The sequence below is a fragment of the Mastigoproctus giganteus genome, chromosome 3 (assembly GCF_048544385.1).
Source record: "Mastigoproctus giganteus isolate SK-2022 chromosome 3, ASM4854438v1, whole genome shotgun sequence".
Lineage (NCBI taxonomy): Eukaryota > Metazoa > Arthropoda > Arachnida > Uropygi > Thelyphonidae > Mastigoproctus > Mastigoproctus giganteus.
Genome location: NC_143577.1, coordinates 161,503,747 through 161,527,199, shown reverse-complemented (window position 1 = coordinate 161,527,199; position 23,453 = coordinate 161,503,747). Strand labels below are relative to the sequence as shown.

Here is a 23,453-nt window from a genome sequence, read left to right as displayed (position 1 = left end):
CATCTACCCTTTTTGCACAATATGTGTCCCGTTTTCCTGACAGTAGTCACCTACAAGTAGTTCCTTTGGGACCAGCGCATTCTGCCTTGTGGTTTGCCACTGTGTTGCTTGATATTCAAGTGCAAGCTCTAGCATTGATGTGGGCAGCTGAGAGCTTGATGGACCCCTCAATTTAAATCCTTCGATCGCATCCACTCTGTCCTTCAAGCTCTCATATAAGCTGATAACAATGCTAAGTTGGCGCCCGATTTCCTCGCATTCCTTACATCGCGCACACAAAAAGATATTGCCTTTGGCAATATCATGTCCTGTTCCTGATTGCTCCACAAACATGAAACAAGCAGTGCATTTCAATAGACTGTGATTCAGAAGACAACTGCCCACCTCAGTTCTCCCCTGAGCCACAGCACTTCCATTAGTTTGAGCCTTTTGCTTTGCTGCTCTGGTCCGAGCCATGATTTTTATTCAAGTACAATAAAATTCCAATACAAAATATAACACTAAACTTATATCCCAATGCAGTTATAACATTATATATATATATATGTATTTTGATATTGAATGTTATGTCCGAGTCACGTTATATGACTTTCTTATCCCCTGTCAACTTATATGTATTAATTTATGATGTTACGTTTGTAAAAACTAGGTCGCTATATTTATTTAGTTAAAGTACAATTCAATTGACAATGAAAATTAATAAGATTAATAAATTTTACTGATTAATTGATACTACTATACTCGCTATCTAGTTTTCCGTTAAACCTTATGCTATCTAGTTCGTTGCACACATTGTATCGTATAACAATGGCGGCAAGTTACGAACGGTTAATCTACGGACACGAGGTAGTATTTACTTTCAAAATCACCCTATCTAAATTCAAAATAAACCACAGAGCTTGACTAGGTCTATAAGCTGCTTATAGAAAAAATTTTTTAATCTAACAATTAAGTCAATAAAGTGTCTTAAGTATAATTAAAAACTGCATTCACAGGATCTGCAAAACCTGTTCAACACGTGGATTTGATACCCTTACCGATACTAAGTAATAACCTACAAAATCTCTATCTAAATTTCAATTAAACTAAAGTATTGTTACTAGGAATAGAAAGCAACTCTCAGTTGCTTTATATTCCTAGTTACCTTCATATAATGTGCAAACTTAGATATTAAGCCTGATATGCTTCCATCAAGATTAATAAATACAGAAAATAAAAATGGGCCCAGCACTGAACCCTGGGGAACTACACTAATTTTAGTCCAAGGAGAGCAGTACTGTTGATAACTACTCTTTGTCTTTTTGAACTCAGTCATCCCTTTTTCCTACATAGCAGCAACTTGTCCCTAATGCCATACTTCTCCAATTTATACAGCAGTCTTTTACGTGGAATTTCAAAAGCTTTTCTGAAATCTAGGTGTATGATGTCAAAATTATTCTTTGCATCCAGTTCCTTTGTTATTGTATCATAGTATTCAATTAGATTGGCCAAACAATATCACCCCCTTAACAGAGCCATGCTATGACTGCATTCCTATCTGTATTACTTTTTTTTAACTAGCAACTCATAATTTTCCCTGGAAGTCAACAGGTCTGTAATTACTAATTTTGCCCCTTGATCCCCCTTTTTGATTGGGGATACACTTGCACATCTCCAGTCCATAGGGACCTCCCTTCAATCCAGTGATGCTCTATAATTATGGCTAAATGTTTGCTTATTTCTTTTTCTGCCCTCCCTTTTTTGCATTTAGCTTGAACAATTTCTCTTTCCTTTTCTTCTTGGTTATCACAAAATCATTTAGCTCCCTTTAAATATGCAGACATTTGAGCTGCTTGGAGTATAGTACTCCTGTAACTACTGTTCATTTTTGCCATACTACTTACCTTAGGCATATGATTCAAGAGCTAGACTGAATCTTATAACTGAATTTTCATTCATCTCAGTAAAATGAACAAAGTTCATATTGGATTTTTCCACTTTTTATTTTTATCTACAGCCAATCACAGAATATTCCCAAAGTATTTCTGTTCCTGCTATATATATATCTGAATTCATATCCTTAGTAGGGTATGAATCCAGGAATAATACCATGAAAGGCAACTTTCAGATGATAACTAATGACTATGCAAATTGTTTTCTTATTATAAGAAAATTAACAAAGATGACTTTTGTATATAATAACTAATATGACAGTATTTGCTTTTATAATGGAGGCAAATTAGAGGAAATGCAGGCCTCACTACAATGGGGTTTGTCACTATACTGTTACCTTTTGGAGAGGCCTGTGTTTGAATTCTATTGAAAAGACTAGAATAATTCCTAAAGGTCTCTTCAGTTTCAGCTGTAGTTAGCTAATGTCAGGTGGAGGGAGTAGACTTTTTCCTGGGTCAGCCGTTCCAGGTGTTTCAGCCACACAAAATATAAATTGGCCCCTGGATACATAATTAGTGTAATTTAGGATGCAACACACAAGATAAAGATCAATTGTATGACTATATAAATTCAACTACTCCATTCAGAGTATGAGCAGAGTAGTTGATATACCAGAAAATTCCACAGACCAGTGGGAATTACATTCCCGCTGGTCCGTGGAATTTTCTGTGGTTAGTTTATTTACATATTTCATGTCAATGTCTTCTATAAAAGAAGTTATAACTTAACTTTTCTTTACTCTTAGGTAACAAAGGTGGTGATATGGATGATTTAGTATCCAGTGTTAACAACATTCTTGGACAGTTTAACATTGACGGTGAATCATGTCTCAGAATAGCAATGTGTACAATTGGAAAGAGTTATCACCATAAAAAAGCAACTAGAGAGTCAAATACAACACCAGTTGACATAATCGATGGAATTTTGAAGTAAGTATATAAGGAATCCCTTGAAACATATATTCAATTTTTCAAGCAGTAGATGTTTCAAAATATATTTTTTTAAATATTAATTTTTGATTCAATTTAGAAAGAAATTTAATTTAGTTTTCTCAATTTCTCCTATCCATTGGTTTGAGGACAGGATTCCACAGTGAATCCAGAAAGGTATTCTATTATGCACAAATATTTATTAATTAATTGAACTGGATTGATAGGGTTTTGTAACTGTTAGTATTTCATTAACATTGTAGAACCTTTTCCAATTCCTTGTTCACATGAATGATACACATATAAGAGACAAATAACAAAAATACAACATAAAACTACCAAGATAAATTTTAGTAGGTGCTGACATAATACCAAATAAATTAATGTCACTTTGTGTTGACACAAATATTTAACCTATAGGAACTACACTTCTAAAATGATTACAAGTGGTGTCTGAATAGTACCACAGAAATGTCTTTGGTGTCTCTACTGTGTATTGTGTTGATTTATCAAATTTAATAATGTAAATGGCCTTCTACATTTCTTTTGTAAAATCCCTTTCATTCTCCAATTTCAGAAGTGTTGTTTATACTCTTTATCGCATATTTTAGTGTTTGCCTATTTTCATGTCTAATCTATGAAATATTTCTTCAAATGTATGTTTTACCACATCTGAATATATTTTTGTAAATAATTTTTCTGTTAAAATAAGTAATCTGTTATTTCAAACAAATATTCTCCATCCTATTCTCTGGTTTGAAAAAAACCTCCAACCCATATTTTTGCAAATTTATTTTGTTTTTTTGCTTATACCTTTAATATATGGATATTTACCCCAGGGGCTCACATCTGGTGAGTATGGGCTTGGCACACCCAGGGTCCCAAGATGGATTATTCTTCTCTTTCTTGGTGATTCCCTTCTACTTCTGACTCTTGTTTTCTCTCTCTCTCTCTCTCTCTCTCTCTCTCAGGGTAATTCAAATTTTAGGGTAATTTAATTTTTTTTTTGGCTAGTGCAGCATAAGCCTCAGGCTTCCTTGCACCACATTGGCTAATAATAATAATAATAATAATAATAATAATAATAATGCGAAGATTGTTACCTCCCAAGGAAAGCTAGAATATATGAAATAATCTGATGAACAATATTTCCAACTAATGATATTCGACTGACCATCACTCTGAAATAGGAAAAACCTTAATTTCCATATAGCAGTTGTGGTCAATAAGCTTATACAACTATTAAAAAAAAAACAAAAAAAAAAAAAAAAACCCACCATTTCACATATCCATCCCCTCCAATGGTTTGTCTAATTCTTCTATGAATTTATTCAAACTTTCATCCACTTCCACAACAGAGGACAAAAGCTTATTCTGCAACTATCCTTCCTCAATTTGAATATGTTCCCCCCCCCCATGTGCATAGTCTAAGCGAGAGGAAGAACCCCATCAGCATTCAGTTTGCTGAAGACATTCAAAGATGGACCTCCCACACATGCACTCAGAAAGAAAGCACTTATGGCCACTGCACTGAAAGAGGGCACAAATACAAAATGTGCAAAAAAATCAAGTTCCTAAATGTGTCAATTACAAAAGTGCAGTACTTGCCTTCAGTCATTCAGTGAGGGACCCTAAGTGTCCACACTACTTAGAGGGAGTGAAACAGCACCAACAGAAGGTTGATTATTGACAAATACTATATTTCCCATAATTGTCAAGCTTTGAAGTTCCTGCAACTGAATGCCTAGAGAGCTTGTGCAGTTGCTGATCAACTGCACAAGCTGAAGACTCTCTTCATGGATCAGGGATACTGTAGGGACCACAGAATAACAGAATCTATCACTGACACTAAGTGGGCAGCAAGAGTAATTAGAAATACAAGTATTACAATAACTAAAATAAAACACTTATGCACCCCCCCCTGCAGTCTGTGCCCAGGTTACCTCTTCTCTAGGGTCATTCCATGTAATCTTTATACTGTAGGCCTGGCATAAACATTGATTCCAGCATACAGTACCTACAAACAGCTCTCAGCCTCTTACCTAGCAGCAAAATATTAGTATCCATGGATGCTAACTTCAGGTCACCCATGTGGCCCAGCCATATAGCAGACAGAACTAGCTCTCATATAATGGGCAAGAAATGTAGGATTTCATACATCATTCACTGTCATCAACCAGCTGCACAATCTTGCAACATATAGCAGTATGTTGCATGAGAGTGTGATTTATGTGACAATCACAACCCAAGCCATTGCCTATAAATTTACAAACTGGAAAATGCAGGAGGCTTGGACTATGTCCGACATGCCTGAATGAGAAGAAAGCAACCAAGAATGAATGCAGTCAACTGGTGGTGTCCAAAGCTGGAGAATCTCCAGCAGAGGAAAAATTTTCAGAGATCCAGAACAAATTGGCTACCAGCTGAGATTAATGCCTGGAGGGAGACCTATCGCTCCTTAAGAAATTCCTATATAAGCCTTATTAGACAAAATAAAAATGTATCATGGCAATCTCTTGTTGGTACCTCTGGTAATGCTCTCCCATGGGGTGTTGTTTACCACATAGTTACCAACAAGCTGCCATGGGGAGACGTGATAAATGTCACAGCCACTCTGACTAGACAAACTACATACACCTGGGAGGAGACAGTAAATAGCATTTTGAATATACTGTTTCCAGAGGATACTCAACTTCTCTCTCTCTTTCTTTTTAGAAACAGATACTGAACTTTTCAGAGAAAACAAAGAATGCTCAGATGTAACCACCAAACCACCCTTCAGCTCCGAGGAATTAACTACCACAATTAATAGGGAAAAAAATGTCCAGGACATGATCTAATAGAAATAAAGATGATAAAAGAACTAGTGAAAAACTTTCCCCATCACATGTTACAATTCTATAATAACTGCCTAGATAAGGGGATTTTCCCCACCAACCTAAAAACTGGTCACCGGCTCATAAGATCCTAAAATCATACACACCATTTGCCTTGTTGCCAGTATTGGGCAAGGTATTGGAAAGGCTAATTCTTCCAAGTCTTGAAACTCATTACTCAAATGCCAATCTTCATTTGGACAAATGATTTGGCTTCAAGTCTGGTTGCCTGACTGAAGACACCATGAATTTCCTCATAAAGGCTGCAGGAAACACCCAGGAAAAGTATCTGCTGGATATATCAGTTGACTTTGCTAGTGCCTTCTGTAGCATACAGTGACCTGGCATACTCAGGAGATTATGCCAAACTCGAATTCCACAGAACCTGTATAACTGCATAAAGGATTATTTCAGCAATAGACAGGTAACAGCAAAAACTCACTACCAAAGCATCACTTATACAGTTACCAGAGGATGTCCCAAGAGTTCAGTACTGGGTCTCTGCTTTTGGGAATCTGGTTCTGGACAAATTCCTGGCCACACAGGCAAGGCCGCCTTCACAGATGACCTTGTTTTGCTTGTATATTTAAAATATACAAGCTCGGATTCCCACCTTCGAATCATCAGAGAACTCTGACAGCTTACCCTGATTCCTAAGGGACTCCACTTGTTATGCTGGTTCACCCTGAAGACCAACCATTCATGACAACCCTATGTCCCCTATCTTTTAGCTAGCTTGAAAACCAGCACAGGATCTTACCAGAAACTCCAATTTCTTCCAGTTTATATAGCAGCCATCTACGAGAGAAGGCTGCTATAAAAACTTTTTACTAAAGTTTAGATAAAATATCAAAATTGTTACGTACAATCAACTGCTTAATGAACACATCATAGTATCAATTTACTAGATTGATCAGGCATGACTTTCCTTAACAAGTTCTTGCTGTGACCTATTCAATTCTTATTGAGATGGTCCTGAATGGCACAATTGTTTCATCCTTATGGTTAAGGATGAAACAATATCATGTTTTATTCTTAACCATAGATGCCATGATCTATGCTACCACAGAAGTTAAACTCACTGGCTTATAGTCACCTATCCTCTTTGCCACCACCTTTGTGGATTATGGAGACTTTGGCACTTCTCCAATCCAAGGCAATTTCCCCAGTGTTCATTGGTGCTCTCATTTAACATTCATAACAGTTTGATACACTGATATCAAGCCTTTTTAATTACAATTGAATATATATCATCTTCCCCTCCATAATTTTAGTGGCTTTTCTAACAGAATCTTGTCTGAGGTCATCATATCACTTATTTTACAGCAGTCTGATACCTTAACATTTCTCAGAGTTTCAAGCTTTCTTTCAAAGGTGAATATCGATGGGAAGTATCTGTCCCATTTTATGGTATTGCATCCCTGCCTGCTATTGCTTCCCCCACTGTCAAGTTTTTGATACAGTTAGGCTTAGTGCAAACTAATTCTAGGATGTTAGATACATTCCCAAACATTCTGCGATAAGTAGCAATCATCAAATTTCTTCAAAAACCTGTTATCATATAGTGTACTTCCTGTCCATATATTCCAGCCTCCAATGTTAGGTTGAAGTTGCCCATAATCAGACAACTGTATTTCTATTACACCCCTAGTATCATCTTCCCTTTACTGCAAGTCATTTCAAGATAATGCGCATTTTGAGTATGCATTTCATGCATACTCAGAATGTGCATTATCTTGATCTGAATCAGGTAAGATTCTTGTTACCCTTGGACAATTTTTGATCAGAAAGACTCGCTTCTCCCCCCCCCCATCCTTTCCTACCTCTCTTAACACAGTATTCTCCAAAATGAAATTCTTCATCTTTTCTCTCTGAGTGCCTCCACCTGATCAGAAATGCAAATTTATTTAATTTGTTTACAATACTGCTGGCAATATGGTATAGAAAATTTAATTTTTTTTTTTTATTACTTTGTTGCTTTTAACAACCCTGATGATTTGTACATGCAGTAAGCAAAAATGTATGTGCATGCATACATTTCAAATTTCGAGAACTTAATGGCACTCAAACTGGATAATAAGAGTATAATAGGATTGTTTATATTTTGTCAAAAATGGTTTTTTTTTTTTTTTTTTTTTCAATTTTCATAAGAATTTTTTTTTTTGTTTTTTGTAAAATAAAAGGTAAAGGATACACAGCATACAGCATTTTTTAAATATTCTACTTTTTATTAAAAAATAGAAAGTCACATACAATAAGTATTGTCATACATTAAAGAAAGGATGAAATGTAGATACTGTTAAAGAATTAAAAACAAAAAAAAAAAAATTTTTTTTTTTTTTTTTTTTTCAGAGCTTATCAGAAATAAGCTCTGAATATCAGAAATTTAAAAGAAAGTTGGTCACCTGCAAGATGACTTTCCACTGTGTTTGCTAAAATTTGGAATGTCATCATTGCTGGATTAACAGGAAAGAGTGATATGTAGAAAAAACCAGAACACACAACAATATCATGTTTTGTGTCCTTAAAAGCTGATAACTGTTCTAGAAGAGATTTTTATTATATCAGCAGGCATGCCCTGGTTCTATTCCTATCCTTACTTCATCAAATTTCAAGGCTGCATCTTCCTGTGTTTCACCTATGTTGTCATCACCTTTGAAGTTTCTCAAGACATGTTAATGAAATCCATTGTTGTATTTTTCTTTTTTACAAATGCTCCTGCCAAAGAGGTTTCAGTGATAAAATTTTGTTCAAAGTCAGTGACATTTATTTGTGAAGCCACATTCTCTTTTTATCCTCGACTAGATGACTGCCAGAAAGTGATATGCATATTCCACTAGCTAGTCACTAGTTTAGGAGCATGCTTACTTTCCATACCTGTAATAGGGCTCTGGTACCTAAGTTTTTTGTTATTCTGTTTACCCCCTTGGTGCAGTAGTGGACTTAATTCTGGACATTTTTTGTTTTTATTTTAAATTTAAACAATCTTCTGACTTTTCAGTAATTTCATGTTTTATATCTAGGACAGATATTAATTATTCACAATTACAAATATATATATAGAGTTGTTATTAAAAAAAATTAACATTTAATGGGTCACATTTTGGGTCAATATGTGGTAGTATAATGGAAACAGTATTTGCAATATTTTGTTTCCATTTCATGAATGCATTTGAATGGCTGTAGCCATTATTGTCTATTTGTGTCATGCCACTCCCAGTGTCCAGGCATTATGTATATTTATTTTTATTATTTTATGATTAGTTGTTACATGTTATACATTGCTACTATTGTAGTGTAAAATTATTCTCAAGATATTTTGACTATTTTGTGTGCTTAGTTTATAAAATTACACTAAAAGCTATTAAAAGAAATGATTAGTTACCATCAGAATGTGATAGCACAGTTATACTTTGTTACATATGTATGAAGGAATTACACAGTTACATATGTATGAAAAAATAGCAAAAGAAATTTGGAGTGGGAACTACCAAATCTAATTTTATATAAGTTGCAACTATTACAAAATTATTAAAATTACCAAAATGGCTCTAAGGATGGGTTTGAAAACATAATATAACATCTTGATTTGAAAGAAGAATTTTTTAAACTGGTCCTACAAGGTTGCAGAAGAATTTCTAAAACTATAAAAAAAACTTTAGAAATGTCTGGAGTGAGTGACAGAGCCAAAAAAAAAAAAAAAAAAAAAAAAAAAAAATCTAGAAAGAAGCTGCCTTTCTCAATGAGAAACAGGTTCAGTACATAAACTGAGTATAAAAGAAACAAGTCTTGGATGACAGATGAGAAAAAGAAACAGATGAGAGTGAGAGAAAGTGGTACAGAAATTATGAGATGTACTTCCATATATGGCAGAAATGGTATCAAATATGTGTTTAGATGATATAATGAAGCATCCACTTACTGTTCTAGAAGAGTGAGGATGTATGCCCATGGGATGGTGCTGGAAAACTGCATGTTATTGACAGTACATTAGGTGCAACATAAAAATACCAATCCAAGGTTATCAAATGGAAATTGTTGTTGTCATCGATCAGGACTTATAACCTAGTACAGTGGTTCCCAAACAGTGGTTTGTGAACCCCTGGGGATTCGCGAAAGTGTTCCAGGGGGTTCGCACTAAAAATTCTGTAATAGCATCTGCTACTGTAAACTACATATAACTAATAATAAATAATAAAGTAAAATTAAATTAAATAAAAAGTAAAGAATTGCCAAATAAATAAAGCACATCTCCCACAATTCCTTATAATTACTTTACTGTCTTACAGTATATCATGTGAAATAAATATCTAAAATTATTTCTTGACTAAATGTCTAAGAGTATGCATTCTACCTGGGTAGTAGAAATGATGGAAGTGCAAAAACCCATGCATAAACAACCTTTTTCATACACTTGGACGTTTAGTCAAGAAATAGTTTAAGATTAAACCATGCACACCATCAAGCATCTCTCATATTGTGGAGTTATACTTCATAATTGGGCTGTCACTATTGCAACAATAGGGTACCTGCCCACCCTCTGATGAGTAAGCCAACAAGATTTGAAACAGTGCCATCTGGGCGGTGCTATCCACCGAGAATAAATAGCATTAGTCTGGTGAAGTTACTTATTCAAAGCAGTGCAATATCTGAAGGTTCATTCACAATATGAGATATGAATAAACAATGCATTCATACTACCTGGGTAGTAGAAATGATGGAAGTGCATTACCCATGCCTAAACAACCTTTTTTAAATAAATGTTTTCTATACTATTTTTTTTTTTTTCATTCTTAAGGATCATTGTTATGTATAGGTACTTTTTTTTTTTTTTTTTTTTAGAACTTATAGTACTTAGTACCATGCATGGGTTGAAGGTTGAAAAGATGAAAGAAGATATTTGTTGACATTAGACTTGAACTTATGTAGAGTGTAATTTTCAGGAAATACGTATGAAGGAAGGTTGTTCCAGAAAACAGAAGTTGAATGAATAAATGAGGAAGAAGAAGAGTTGGTTCTGTGAGTTTGAAGTTGGACAGTAAAAAGATGTTGGCTGGTTGCATCACGGGTTCGGACTGCTTTAAAAGAGAGAGTGGGAATTATAGAAGCCAATTCAGAAGAATAGTGCCCATGGAAGTAGCTATCGATAGAAAAGACATGCAGCAGAAACAGAACGAGACAGTATGAGAATGAAACTGTATGAGACAGAGAGTGGACAGACTCTGTTAGAGATGAGTCTTTAATTAACTTAATTGCCCTCTTCTGAATGGAATCTAGAAGCCTGAGAGAGGTTTTGGGGGCACTGCCCCAGATGTGGGAACACTATTACATGGTAGGGCAGATTTGCAATTTGTACAGAGTTATCAGCTGTTTGGAAGAAAAGTAACACCGACAGCGAAAGAGAAAACCAAGTTTTTTAGATGCAGTGGAAGCAATATTTGTAATGTACTTGTGGCAAGAGAGATTATAAGTCAAGGTTATCCCCAAGATCTTGCCTAGAAAATCAGAGTGCCATCGAAAATAAGCATAAGAGCAGAAGAATCCGTTTTGCAAGATATAAGACAGGACTGAGCTTTAGAAGGATTGAAATTAAGTTTTCTTTGTCCCACTGGAGAATTGCCTGGAGATCAGCATTTAAGGATTTGGCAGTGGATATGTAAGAAGTTGAAGCTGTTTGAGCATGGCAGGGTTTCTCAAACTGGAAGGTGGAAAGTAATGTGCTATCACCAGCAAAACTATGGATAGGATTTCTGGTCAATGGAAAAAGGCCATTAATATACAAGAGGAAAAGAGTGGAAGAAAGAACTGAACCTTGGGGAACACTAGCATTAGTGGAGAAGTTAGAAGACAGAGAGGCGTCTACCATCACCAGAAGTAATTGCAATGGGACGATAATTGGATGGAAGGAATTTGTCACTCTTTTTAGGAACTGCCTGGATATGAGCAAATTTCCAAGCAGAAGGAAAAATATCTTTGGAATAAGAAAGTGAAACAAGACGACACGGGCACAGGTTTTGAGAACAAGTGGGGAAATAACATCAGGACCTGGAGCTTTCGTAGCATCAGATTCATCAGAATCCTTCTGACATTCTTTTGATGGAAAACCACAGGATTCATTGAATGGAGTGCACTGGGAACGGTTTGAGGTGATTTACCAAGATCATCAATACATGAGTTGGAAAAAAAAAAAATAGGTTGCTAACAGGCCAGCTTTATCTTTGGCTGATGTGGCAACAGAACCATCTGGTTTTGACAGAGGTGGGAACAGAGATGGGCAAAAATTGCGGCCAAGCTTTGGAAAGACCAGAATGCTCGGCTACCATTAGGGCAAGAAACAAGTTTTCTACTCTTAGCCTGTTCAAAATCTAGTTTGGACTAATCTATAACTGCTTTACAAAGTATAAATAATACTTAATAATAATTTTTATTATGCAATGTCGCTTATAAAAACGTAGTACTGGAAATATTTTATAATGAAAATTGAGTACTTTTATACGATTTCAGAGAATATAGGCTTAGGAGTTCGTGATAAAAATATTATGTTGAAAGGGGTTCACGAGTAAAAAAAAGATTGGGAACCACTGACTTAGTACATAAGGTGACTACACCTTGCTACATGGCGAGAAACATCAGGAAATGGCCAAACAACACATATAAACGTGTTCACGAGGCTAGGAAATAGTCCAAACCAAAGTCCAACTGAAATTTGTAGTGAAGGGTCAAATTAATTGTTTCGTAGTGAAATTCTAGTTATATTGCGGGGATTAAGACCATCATTCAGGTTTGGCATTATACCTGAACTACAATATTGTATTTTCAATACCAGGACTGATTTTTTAAAGGCAATAGGCTTTCAAACAAAACAATCACTGACTTAGAGATTTTATGATTATTCATGTTTAACTAGAAACAGAACATAAAACTGTAAAGAAGAGCATGAATTTATTGTGGAATTAAAGTCATTATTACATCTTAAAAAAAAAATAAAAAAAAAAAAAAATGTAATAGTTGGAGGAGATACTCTTTTGGGTACACAAGTAGAACATTAGTGCCTTGTAATCTCTGTTGACAATAGGTTATTCCTCAGTCTATTTTAAGCCTCAGAAGCAGGGAGCATGGCAGCTCTCAAAACATAATGCAAATTCTGCAGTTATTACTTCTTTAGATGTAACGACTTTAACCCACAACAAATTCATGTTTTTTCGATGCAGTATTGCATCCTCTGCTTAGTTATTTATTCACCTGCAGAACTTGTAAATGTGCTTTTTTACAATATATTTATCCACATTTATTTTTTAATAAACATATTTTGTATTCCACTATTTAAAGTATGCAGATTGCTTGCAAACACACACTTGTACAGACACACAATATAGCCTAAGTTGTGATGTGTCTAATATAATAGCTTGCTAAAGTTATTTTAAGAAAGGGATTTGTTAAATTGAAATTAATATGACAGTTTTATTTCAAAATGAAAGTAAATAACTTTTATTTCAATATGAAGGCAGTAATCATTGATTATAAGTAAAGAGCACTTATTTTTTAAGTTTATAGTATACATGTATATCAAACTTCCTAACCAGCATGGTATCCCAACTCCCTCCAGTAACAGCAGGATGGTCAGTTGTGAGTTTTAATTTTTTTCCAGGTGCTATGTATTTCTTATTTTAAAAATGTGTCTGAAAGAACAAAAATTTCAGAGATATTATTAATAATAGCTTTTTTCCTTCCATTCTAGCCTCTCATCTGTGAAAACTGTTTTATCAACAGGAGGTCTAAGGCAGGCAAGAGAATATGGATGGACAGGGGGAGACTGCAAAACATATAATCAACAAAATAAGTGCCCTATAAATGCAGAAATATGGGATAGCTTATTATCTAAACTAAACCAAAATGTATGATTTCAAAAAATTTATTTGCACAACGAATGTATGCCATAAACACAAGACTCATATTTACCTCATGTACATTTATTAGAAACCTTATCATGAAAACATTCAGTCATAATCATGTATGTGTTGTTTAAAGGCAAGAATTTAATTTTTTGTTTGTTATTTTTTATTAAGTGTTTTAATTTTATGTTTCAAATTATTACATAAATAAAGTGTGAAAAATAATAGCAGCTACTTTTTAATTCTAAGCAAGCAAGCAAAGCCACCAGTAACTCTTCTATTTCCTTCTCACTTTCTCTTACTGCATGTTGAATTGTTGGGCCTCCATTTTCTCTGTTGTCAAACTATATAAATGCTTCAATAGCTGATGATGGAATTATATTCTGACCATATTTCTTTATTTTGTCTTTATTTTTCCTTATAATAATCAAGTAGATTCAGCCAACCCCATTGAATTAGCAACAATCACATGATCACACTTTTCAAGACCCATAAGCAGTGCAAATTTAATTTCTAAATTAATATATTTCCTCTTACTAACACAAATAATTGAATAAGATGGTCTTTATGAATGCATAACAAGGGATAAGTTTCTTTAAAATAGGAATCACAAATAATTTAAAAAAAAAATTCACAGAGCAGAAGTGTAATGAGCAAATTTCATTGCATGACACATGATAAAAGACTGAAATGGAAGTAAAGTTATGATTCTGACAAAATGGGAAAGGCAAGTTATGATTCTGACAATTTACGTTAGCAGTGACAGTGGGGCTAATATACATGTGTAAGCTGAAAAACTTTGAATAACATGGGGAGATTAACTATGCTTTGGTTGAATTCCATTAATGCAACAATAGTCATGGTGATCTATAAATTAATCTTAAAGTTGAGATTAAGTAACTAAAACTTCTGATCTAACATTTTTAATTTAGATAGAGTTTTTGTAGGTTACTACTTATTATACATAAAACCGTTGTTTCATTCAAATCTTGCAGCCATTGTTTTCATATAGAGAGTGGTAGGGAATTCAAATTTTTAACTGTGGTAAATAGGTAGCTCTAATGTAAGGCTAGATAGCGTAATATGTATCACTGCATTTAGGATTCTATTAGATAGTGCAGTATTGATAATTATTTAATCAAATTTATTGATCTTATTAATTTTCAATATCATACCCCAAATTAGAGTAGCAAAGCAATGGGCACAAAGGGGTAGGAGTGCTGTGGCTCGGGGGAGAACTGAGGGGGGCAGTTCTCCAACGTATCACAGCCTAAAAAAATGTGCAACTTGTGAAATGTTTGCCGCACTCTCTGGAACAGAACATGATCTTGGCAAGGAGGATGTCTTTGTGTGTGCTAGGTGCAGAGAGTGTCTAGAAATTAGACGCCAACTCAGGGTTCTGATGAGTGTCTATCAGAGCTTGAGGTGTTGCGTAGATGCCCTTGAAGAAATTAATATGAGGGCCCCATCAAGCTCTCAGCTGCCCAACTCAAAGCCAGAGCTCACTCTTGTGTATCAGGCAACACAGTGGCAATCTTCAAGGCAGAATGTGTTGGTCCCATAGCAGTTATTGTCAGTGACTCTATTGTCAGGGAGACGGGTAATATATTGTGTAAAAAGGATAGGCGGAATAGGACCAGGTGTCTTCCAGGGGCAAAAGTTGATGTTGAAGAGCAGATATCATCTTTGAAGGGCACAAAGGGTGATATTATTGTACACATTTGCAAAAATGATATTAAGAGTAGGAGAGCTGCAGATTTACTTAACAAGTACAGGTCAATGTTGAAAAAAAGTGGAGTTAGGGTTAAATTTGAGTGTCTACAAGTCTGCCCAGACATGATAGGAGGGAGTAGATGGTGAGAGCCTTGTCAATCAATTCAGCCCTGGAGGGATTGTGCAACGCTCATGGGGTAGAATTTTTCTCAGCATGGCCTGTGCTTGTTAACAGGAGAGACTACTTCTACATGGATGGGATGCACTTGGTGCAAGAGTGTTTGCTGATGCTATTGAGACAGCGTTAGGTGGGTTGGAAAACTGCTAGCTTGTGGGAATTCACAGGCTAAAAGGTTAAAAGTAGCCACAGGCAGAGGTGAAGGTGATTCTTGCACTACTTCTATTAGAATGAGCAGCGGCTGAGAGGGTGAGGTGCTGGGGGTTTCAGGGACAGATCGCAGTCATCATGAAACAAATAAATACATGGGCTGCATTAGGGTAACTAAGAATAAGAATAGGTGCATGTACACCAATGCTAGAAGTATAACAAATAAATAAATTGAATAATTTGAAGTGCTGGTCAATATATTAAAGGGGAATATTGTTGGGATATCAGAGAAGTGGCATCACACAGATATTAGGAGTGCAGAATTGAAATTTGGGGAGTACAATGTGTACAGGAAGGGAGGAGAGGTTATGCTGTTAATTAAGAAAAACAAAATCTAAGGAAGTGCATCCAGTTGACATAGATGGACAGTGCAATGTTGAGTCAGTTTGGTGTGACATAAGCACTGGGAAAGCAAAAATGAGAGTAGCAGTGTGTTATAGGTCTAATGAGTACAACAAACAATTGTACAGAGAAATAGAATGGGCCAGTAAATCAGATTGTGTTATAATGGGGGATTTTAACTTCCAGATATTGACTGGAATTTGTAGATTGGTCACTTGCACACTAGCAAGAATTTTGTGGATTTATTGGATGATTGTTTTCTGCAGCAGCATGTTCGAGAGGCAACAAGAGAGGGTAATACTCTTGATCTGGTTATCAGCAGTGATTATTTGTGCATTAAAAATTTGCAGATGAAGGAACCACTAGTTGGCAGTGATCACAGTATACTGATGTGGGATTTACTTAAAAATATAATCACTATCAGGGGTAAAGGAAAGGGTGTTTGCTTCTGTAAAGGTAACTACAGACAGTTTTTAAATTCTGTACACAGAAATTGCCTGACTCCAATGAGATTTTAAAAGATGAACTTGAGTCAGAAATTAATGAAATACTTTTAACTATTTTTGCTAAAAAAGTTCAAAGCCTAGAAACTATGGACTGAGATCGTCTACGATTATCTCAGTACAATAGTACCAGAATAGAATCTGAAGTGGGGTTTTCTGCTGCTAATCAAATATGTACCAAAATTAGATCCATTTTAAACGATCATACTATTGATTGCTTATGTTTCTTAAGAGCTCACTTTATTCGTACAGGTATTGTGGATGCTTAAACATAACTAAACTTTGCAGTAGCAATATGTATTTTTTTGTTTTTAGAATAACTGTATTTTTAATGATTTTTTTTCTGAATATTTATTAATGCAATAAATGTTTATTTAAAACTTGAATTCAAGTGATCACAGTACTTGTTTTTTCCATACTTTATTAACTGTCATCAAAATTTATTGAGAAAAACATTTGTTTTTGGAATACTGGTATTAATACGGTTTCATAAATTAAAAATACCGAAATACCAGTATTAACATTTTGACTGGTATTGTAAGCACTAGGCCACGCCTTGAGTACTGTGTACAGGTCTGGAGGTCTCCTTTTAGGAAGGATGTAGAGTTGCTTGAATGTGTGTGTGCAGAGAAGGGCAACAAGATTGGTGAGGGGGGGGAGAATGAAGGGATCCTCTTACCAAGAAAGGCTTAAGTTCTGCAAATTGCAGCGGCTGGAGACTAGGCACTTAAGAAGTGATTTGATTGAGGTGTATAAGGCCTTGAATGGGTTGAGCATGCTAAATTCTGATGGGATGCTTCTGCTTGCTCAGTTACAAACCTGAGGGGGACATAAATTTAAATTGAGGAAAGACAGTTGTAGAATAGATGTGCAAAATTTGTCTTTTGCCCAAGTTTGTTCCAGCAATTAACCAGGTGGTTATGTGAATGGTTGTGTGAAATTGTGGCTTTTTTTTTTTTTTTTTGGCTGATGCTACATAAGCTCATATGATTGCTTTTTTGCATCACATGGCTCCATTACTACTACTATGTTGCATATGAAAAAAAATTTAGTAATTTTCACTTCTGCATGGTTCTTTGGCAAGAGAACCATGCAGAAGTGAAAATTATATCCAAACTAAACAAAAAAGTTCCTTTGTTTGAAAACTGTACAAAAAGGAAATTGCACTAAATGAAATAAATGAGGGATATCTGTATATGTTATTTAAAAGTTCACATTGCTATCTTACAGCTGTTTTAATAGTAATGCAGCCTCATTTATTTGAAAGCAGTGCAATATAGAGGCAGCTCAATGAAAAGGGAGAAGTCACTAGTAAGATAGAAAAAAGCCAAAGGAAACGTTTTTATATTTGTATTTACGGTTCTTCACTTGGCAGAGCAGGAATGTTAAAAAGATAGGCTAGGTTTTCAACATTTACCGTACAGCTATTTAAAGTAAACATTAAAACAACTTAGGTTACTACCTGTCAGTAAATTTCATGTATTTAGGTTGAGACTTCAGTTCTGTAAACTGCAGTGCTTGGAAACTAAGCACAAACACCTGATTGAAATGTATAAGGCTTTAAGTGGATTGAGAAAACTTAATGATGATAGTATTCTAGCTCTTTCTTAGACAATGCACACAAGGAGCACACACCAGAAAAGGGTTTGGGTGGCCCAAGAGGTACCAAAGTTTAAAATTCTAAATCCCTTGTTTCAGTGACATCATTTCACATGGTGCACAGTCTCTCCAGGACTGGATTAACTGACAAGGTTGTCATTGCTTATTCCTTCCTTCCTATCATGTTTTGACAGAATTGCAGCCACTTTCAAATTTAATCCTGTGACTTTTCTCAACAATGCCCTGTACTTGTTAAGTAAATCCTCAGATCTCTACTCTTAATGGCATTAGCACCAACGTGTACAACAATATTCCATTTTGTGTTCTTAAAAGATGACAGCTTCCCTATGTCATCAACTTTTGCCCTAGGCAAACTTATTCTGGTCGTCTCCTGTCCTATCCTTTTCACAAAATATATTTTCAGTTTTCTTACAATACAGTTGCCAGCAACAACAATCTCCAGTCTCGTGTTGGAACTACACTCATGCACCAAAAGACATGCCAGACAGAAGGCAACACAACAGATAGAAGCTGAGGGCTGTTCTGACAAATGAAAAGTGTACTTGTGGGGTGGGGGAGAGACTGGCATTCATTAGAAAAAAAAGCAAGTTAAGTTCAAAATTAAGAAAACTGTTTTTAAAGGTTTGTTTAAAATAAAAAAAAAATTATGTTACATGAAACTTAATTTATATTTAAACAAAATCACTTTATTTTAGCAGATATCTCAGAATAGAAAGTAACACTTATTATGAGGAATGACATCTGCAGTAAAAAATAAAAATTCATTCCAATATAGTAACTTATTCTGGTCGTCTCCTGTCCTATCCTTTTCACAAAATATATTTTCAGTTTTCTTACAATACAGTTGCCAGCAACAACAATCTCCAGTCTCGTGTTGGAACTACACTCATGCACCAAAAGACATGCCAGACAGAAGGCAACACAACAGATAGAAGCTGAGGGCTGTTCTGACAAATGAAAAGTGTACTTGTGGGGTGGGGGAGAGACTGGCATTCATTAGAAAAAAAAGCAAGTTAAGTTCAAAATTAAGAAAACTGTTTTTAAAGGTTTGTTTAAAATAAAAAAAAAATTATGTTACATGAAACTTAATTTATATTTAAACAAAATCACTTTATTTTAGCAGATATCTCAGAATAGAAAGTAACACTTATTATGAGGAATGACATCTGCAGTAAAAAATAAAAATTCATTCCAATATAGTACAAGCATGTATTTTTATTTTTTTATGTAAACCCCAAACACAAGAGGTATTAAAACCTATAGTACTTAGTACCGTGCTTGGGTTGGAGGCTGAGAAGATGAAAGAAGATATTTGTTGACATTAGACTTGAACTTCTGTAGACTGTAATTTTCAGGAAATACATGTGAAGGAAGGTTGTTCCAGAAAACGGCAATTGAATGAATAAACGAGTAGGATGAAAAGTTGGTTCTGTGAGTTTGAAGTTGGACAGTAAATGGATGTTGGCGGCACGTGTTCGGACTGTTTTGAAAGAAAGAGCGGGAATTATAGAAGCCAATTCGGAAGAACAGTGCCCATGGAAGTATCTGTAAAAAAAGGCATGCAGCAGAAACAGTACGTCTATGAGACAGCGAGTGGAGAGAGAGACTCTGTTAGAGAGGAGTCACTAACTAACCTAACTGCCCTCTTTTGAATGGAATCTAGAAGCCTGAGAAGAGTTTTGGGGGGCACCACCCCAAAACCTCTCTCATGGTAGGGTGGATTTGGGATTTGTACAGAGTGAACAGTTGTTTGGAAGAAAAGTAACGGTGAGAGCGAAAGAGAAAACCAAGTTTTTTAGATGCAGAGGAAGCAATATTTGTAATGTGCTTGTGCCAAGAGAGATTAGAAGTCAGGGTAATTCCCAAAAGAGATATATCATTTTGCCTAGAAATCGGAGTGTCACCAAAGATAAGCATAGGAGCAGAAGAAACCTCTTTCCGAGATATAAGACAAAACTGAGTATTAGAAGGGTTGAAATCAACTAAGTTGTCTTGGCCCAATGGAGAATTATGGAGATTGGCATTTAAGGAATTGGTAACAGATTTTCGAGAAGTTGAAGCTGAGTGAGCAGGGCAAGGTTTCTCAAAATGGAAAGTGGAATACAATGTGCTACCATCAGCAAAACTATGGATACGATTTCCAGTCAATGGAAGAAGGTCATTAATATACAAGAGGAAAAGAGTGGGGGAAAGAACTGAACCTTGGGGGACACCGGCATTAGTGGAGAAGTTAGAAGACAGAGAGCCATCTACCATCACCCTCAGTGAGCAATCAGAGAGAAAACTGGATAACCAATTACAAAAAAACAGTTGGCAAACCATAAGATGGAAGCTTGTTTAGAAGACCTTTATGCAAAACATGATCAAAAGCCTTGGGGATTTCAAGAGCAATTGCTTGTGTTTCACCAAACTTTTCCATTGAATTAGTCCATAAATGAGTAACATAAGCCAGAATATCACCAGCGGATCGACACTGACGGAATCCATACTAGCGATCGTTGATCACACAGACGGTTTCTAGGTAGTTTAAGAGTTGGCGGTTAATTGATTTCTCCATTACTTTAGAAAGAGTAGAAGTAATTTCAATGGGACGATAATTGAATGGGAGGGATTTGTCACCCTTTTTAGGAACTGGCTGGATATGGGCAAATTTCCAAGCAGAAGGAAAAACACCTTTGGAATAAGAAAGTGAAAAGAGGCAGCAAAGAACAGGAGTAAGTTCAAAACCTGTGGAGACTCACCATTGGAACCTGGTGCTTTCTTAGCATCAAGATTCGTCAAAATCCATCTGACATCCTTTTGATGGAAGAACACAGGAGGCATTGAATGGAGTGTGTTGGGAATGGTGGGAGGTTTTACCAAGATCATTAATACATGAGTGGGAAGAAAAATGGGATGCTAGCAGGTCAGCTTTATCCTTGGCTGAAGTGACAACAGAACCATCTGGTTTTGACAGAGGTGGGAGCATTAAAGGTGGTAGATGACCTTCATCAACCGGTGAAATACCACCACTTTGCTTATTGGAGGCTTGAAGTGGTGAAACCCATGTTTAGTCTCTAGAGCAAAGTTTCCGGCATCCCCCCCCCATACTTCTCCTTCAACCCCATGCACTGTACTAAGTACTATAGGTTTTGATACCTTTTGTGTTTGGGGTTTTCATAAAAAAAAAAAAAAAAGAGATGGGCAAAAGTTGCGGCCAATAGCGTTGGCAAGAGATCAGAATGCTCAGCTACCATTAGGGCAAGAAGCAAGTTTTCTACTCTTAGCCTGTTCAAACTCTAGTTTGGATTGATTATTAACTGCTTTACAATTGTTGCGAGCTTTGGTGGAGGCAGAAAATGAAACTAAAGAATTAGAAATAAGCCAATTATAATATGCAATGTTCTTCTCTTGAACAGCCTTAGCACATTTATTGGAAAACCAAGGTTTAGACAAAGGACGAGATTTTAAAGTGGAGTATGGGATAAAGGATTCCATTCCTGCAAGAATAATTTCACTGACACGATTTGAGCAAACTTTGACATCAGAAATTTTGAAACAGTAATCCGACCAATGAAAAGAAGAAAAGAAATCTCGCAGGTCCTGCCATTTTGCATTCTTGTAATGCCAAACAATACGAGGTTGGGAATAGCCATGAGATAAAGGCTCCATTGGAGAAGAGACAATCACCAAGTTGTGATCTGAGGTATCTAAAGGACCACTCTCTTCAACCTGTACTTAGAAGGGTTGTTTGTGAGAAAAAGATGAAGCGTGTTGGTTGTATGGTTAGGATTGTCTGGTATTCTTGTAGGTAAATGAACAATCTGTGCAAGGTCATTAGAAATTGCAAAAGCCTCAGCATCTTGACAAGCTTGGTCGGTGTGACAAGAAAATGGAAGCCAGTTGGAGTTGTGAACATTAAAATCACCAAGGAAAATTACCTTGCTGTTAGGAAAGTTGGACTGGAGAAAGACAAGTTGCAAAGAGAGTAAGTCAAATAAATAAATAAATAAATTTTCTGTTTATACTCCGGCACGACAACCAAGTCAGTAGAGTTTACAATAAATCGTCAATACAAATATTTATCGTATTTAGTAGTCACGGGCTTGAACCCCGGTCCACTCAAGGAACGCGTGCTATGCACTCTCGCTCCTGACCACTGGGCTACGTCAGGCTCAAAGAGCTCCAAGTGATTAGTGGAGTTGGGAGAATGGTAGAGACAACAAATGAATTTGATACAGTGAAGTAGAGAGATTTTAAGCCAGAGAAGATCAAAAAGAGGAGATTCCAATTTACCAAGTCTCTGACAGGGAATATCGGAACGGACATATGCACAAGTACCACCTTTGAGGCGAAAGGAATCATACAGCGAATAATTTGGGCAACTGAGATGAGCAGTAGTTGAATCAACCGATAACTGAGATTCTGTCAGAAAAAGTACATGTGGTTTGGCAGACTGCAAGTGGAAATGGACATCGTTGTGATTAGAATTGAAACCACGTATATTTGTGAAATAAATTAGGAAGTGTTTGGGAGGTTTAGATCTTTTTGCAGATAAGCTTACTCTATTAGGGTGCCTCCGTAGCCAGGAGCAGCAGTGCATAGCACATGCTTCTTGATTAGCCCGGGGTTTGAGCCCGTGAGCCACCAAATATGGAGGATGCGGAAAGGTCAGGGAATGACCACCGCATATCCCCGGAGCAATATGGCCTTAGTTGCTAATGCTCTTAAAAACCAAATAACAACAACTTACTCTATTAGTTTGACAATTCATGGTGTATTCAATAGTAAGAAAAAGTGTGTGGGACATGCTGTATGAAGTAATGAAATTTTTGGATATGGCATACACATGGTAAGAATATACCCAGATCCTTGACATAACGTGGCCTCGACGATGCCCCCACATACACACTACTCAGACTCCTTCCAGTCACTATCTGGCAGAGTAGAGGTAGCAAGATTATACACTAGCTGACCCGGAAGCTTCCTAGAGAGTTACCAAAAGGTTCGGTCCGGTGTACTAACTAGCGACTGTCCTGCGAACATCATTTTAGAGTTGTACCCTCGAAATGTAAGGAAGATTGGATCTTTCCACGATGTTCATTATAACCTCAAAAGTCATCAATCATACTGCATCATGGAAGAGATGGGGAAGGGTTGACTAGAACTTAGCTCTGGAGACTAAACATGGGTTCCATCACTTCAAGCCTCCAATAAGCAAAGTGGTGGTATTGCACTGGTTGATGAGAGTCATCTACCACCTAGCTATGCTTTATATT

At 36.1% G+C, this 23,453-nt stretch overlaps 1 protein-coding gene across 1 annotated transcript in view; it reads left to right on the top strand.

Annotated features, from left to right (window-relative positions):
* Window positions 1-13,665, top strand: part of Desi (DM4/DM12 domain-containing protein Desiccate) — a 62,658-nt gene extending 48,993 nt beyond the window's left edge. The window contains exons 3-4 of the mRNA XM_090370748.1: window positions 2,678-2,861; window positions 13,476-13,665. Coding sequence (XP_090226874.1) covers window positions 2,678-2,861; window positions 13,476-13,638 — 347 coding nt within the window. The 3' untranslated portion in view covers window positions 13,639-13,665. The remainder of the gene's footprint in view (window positions 1-2,677; window positions 2,862-13,475) is intronic.
* Window positions 13,666-23,453: the final 9,788 nt, after the last annotated feature.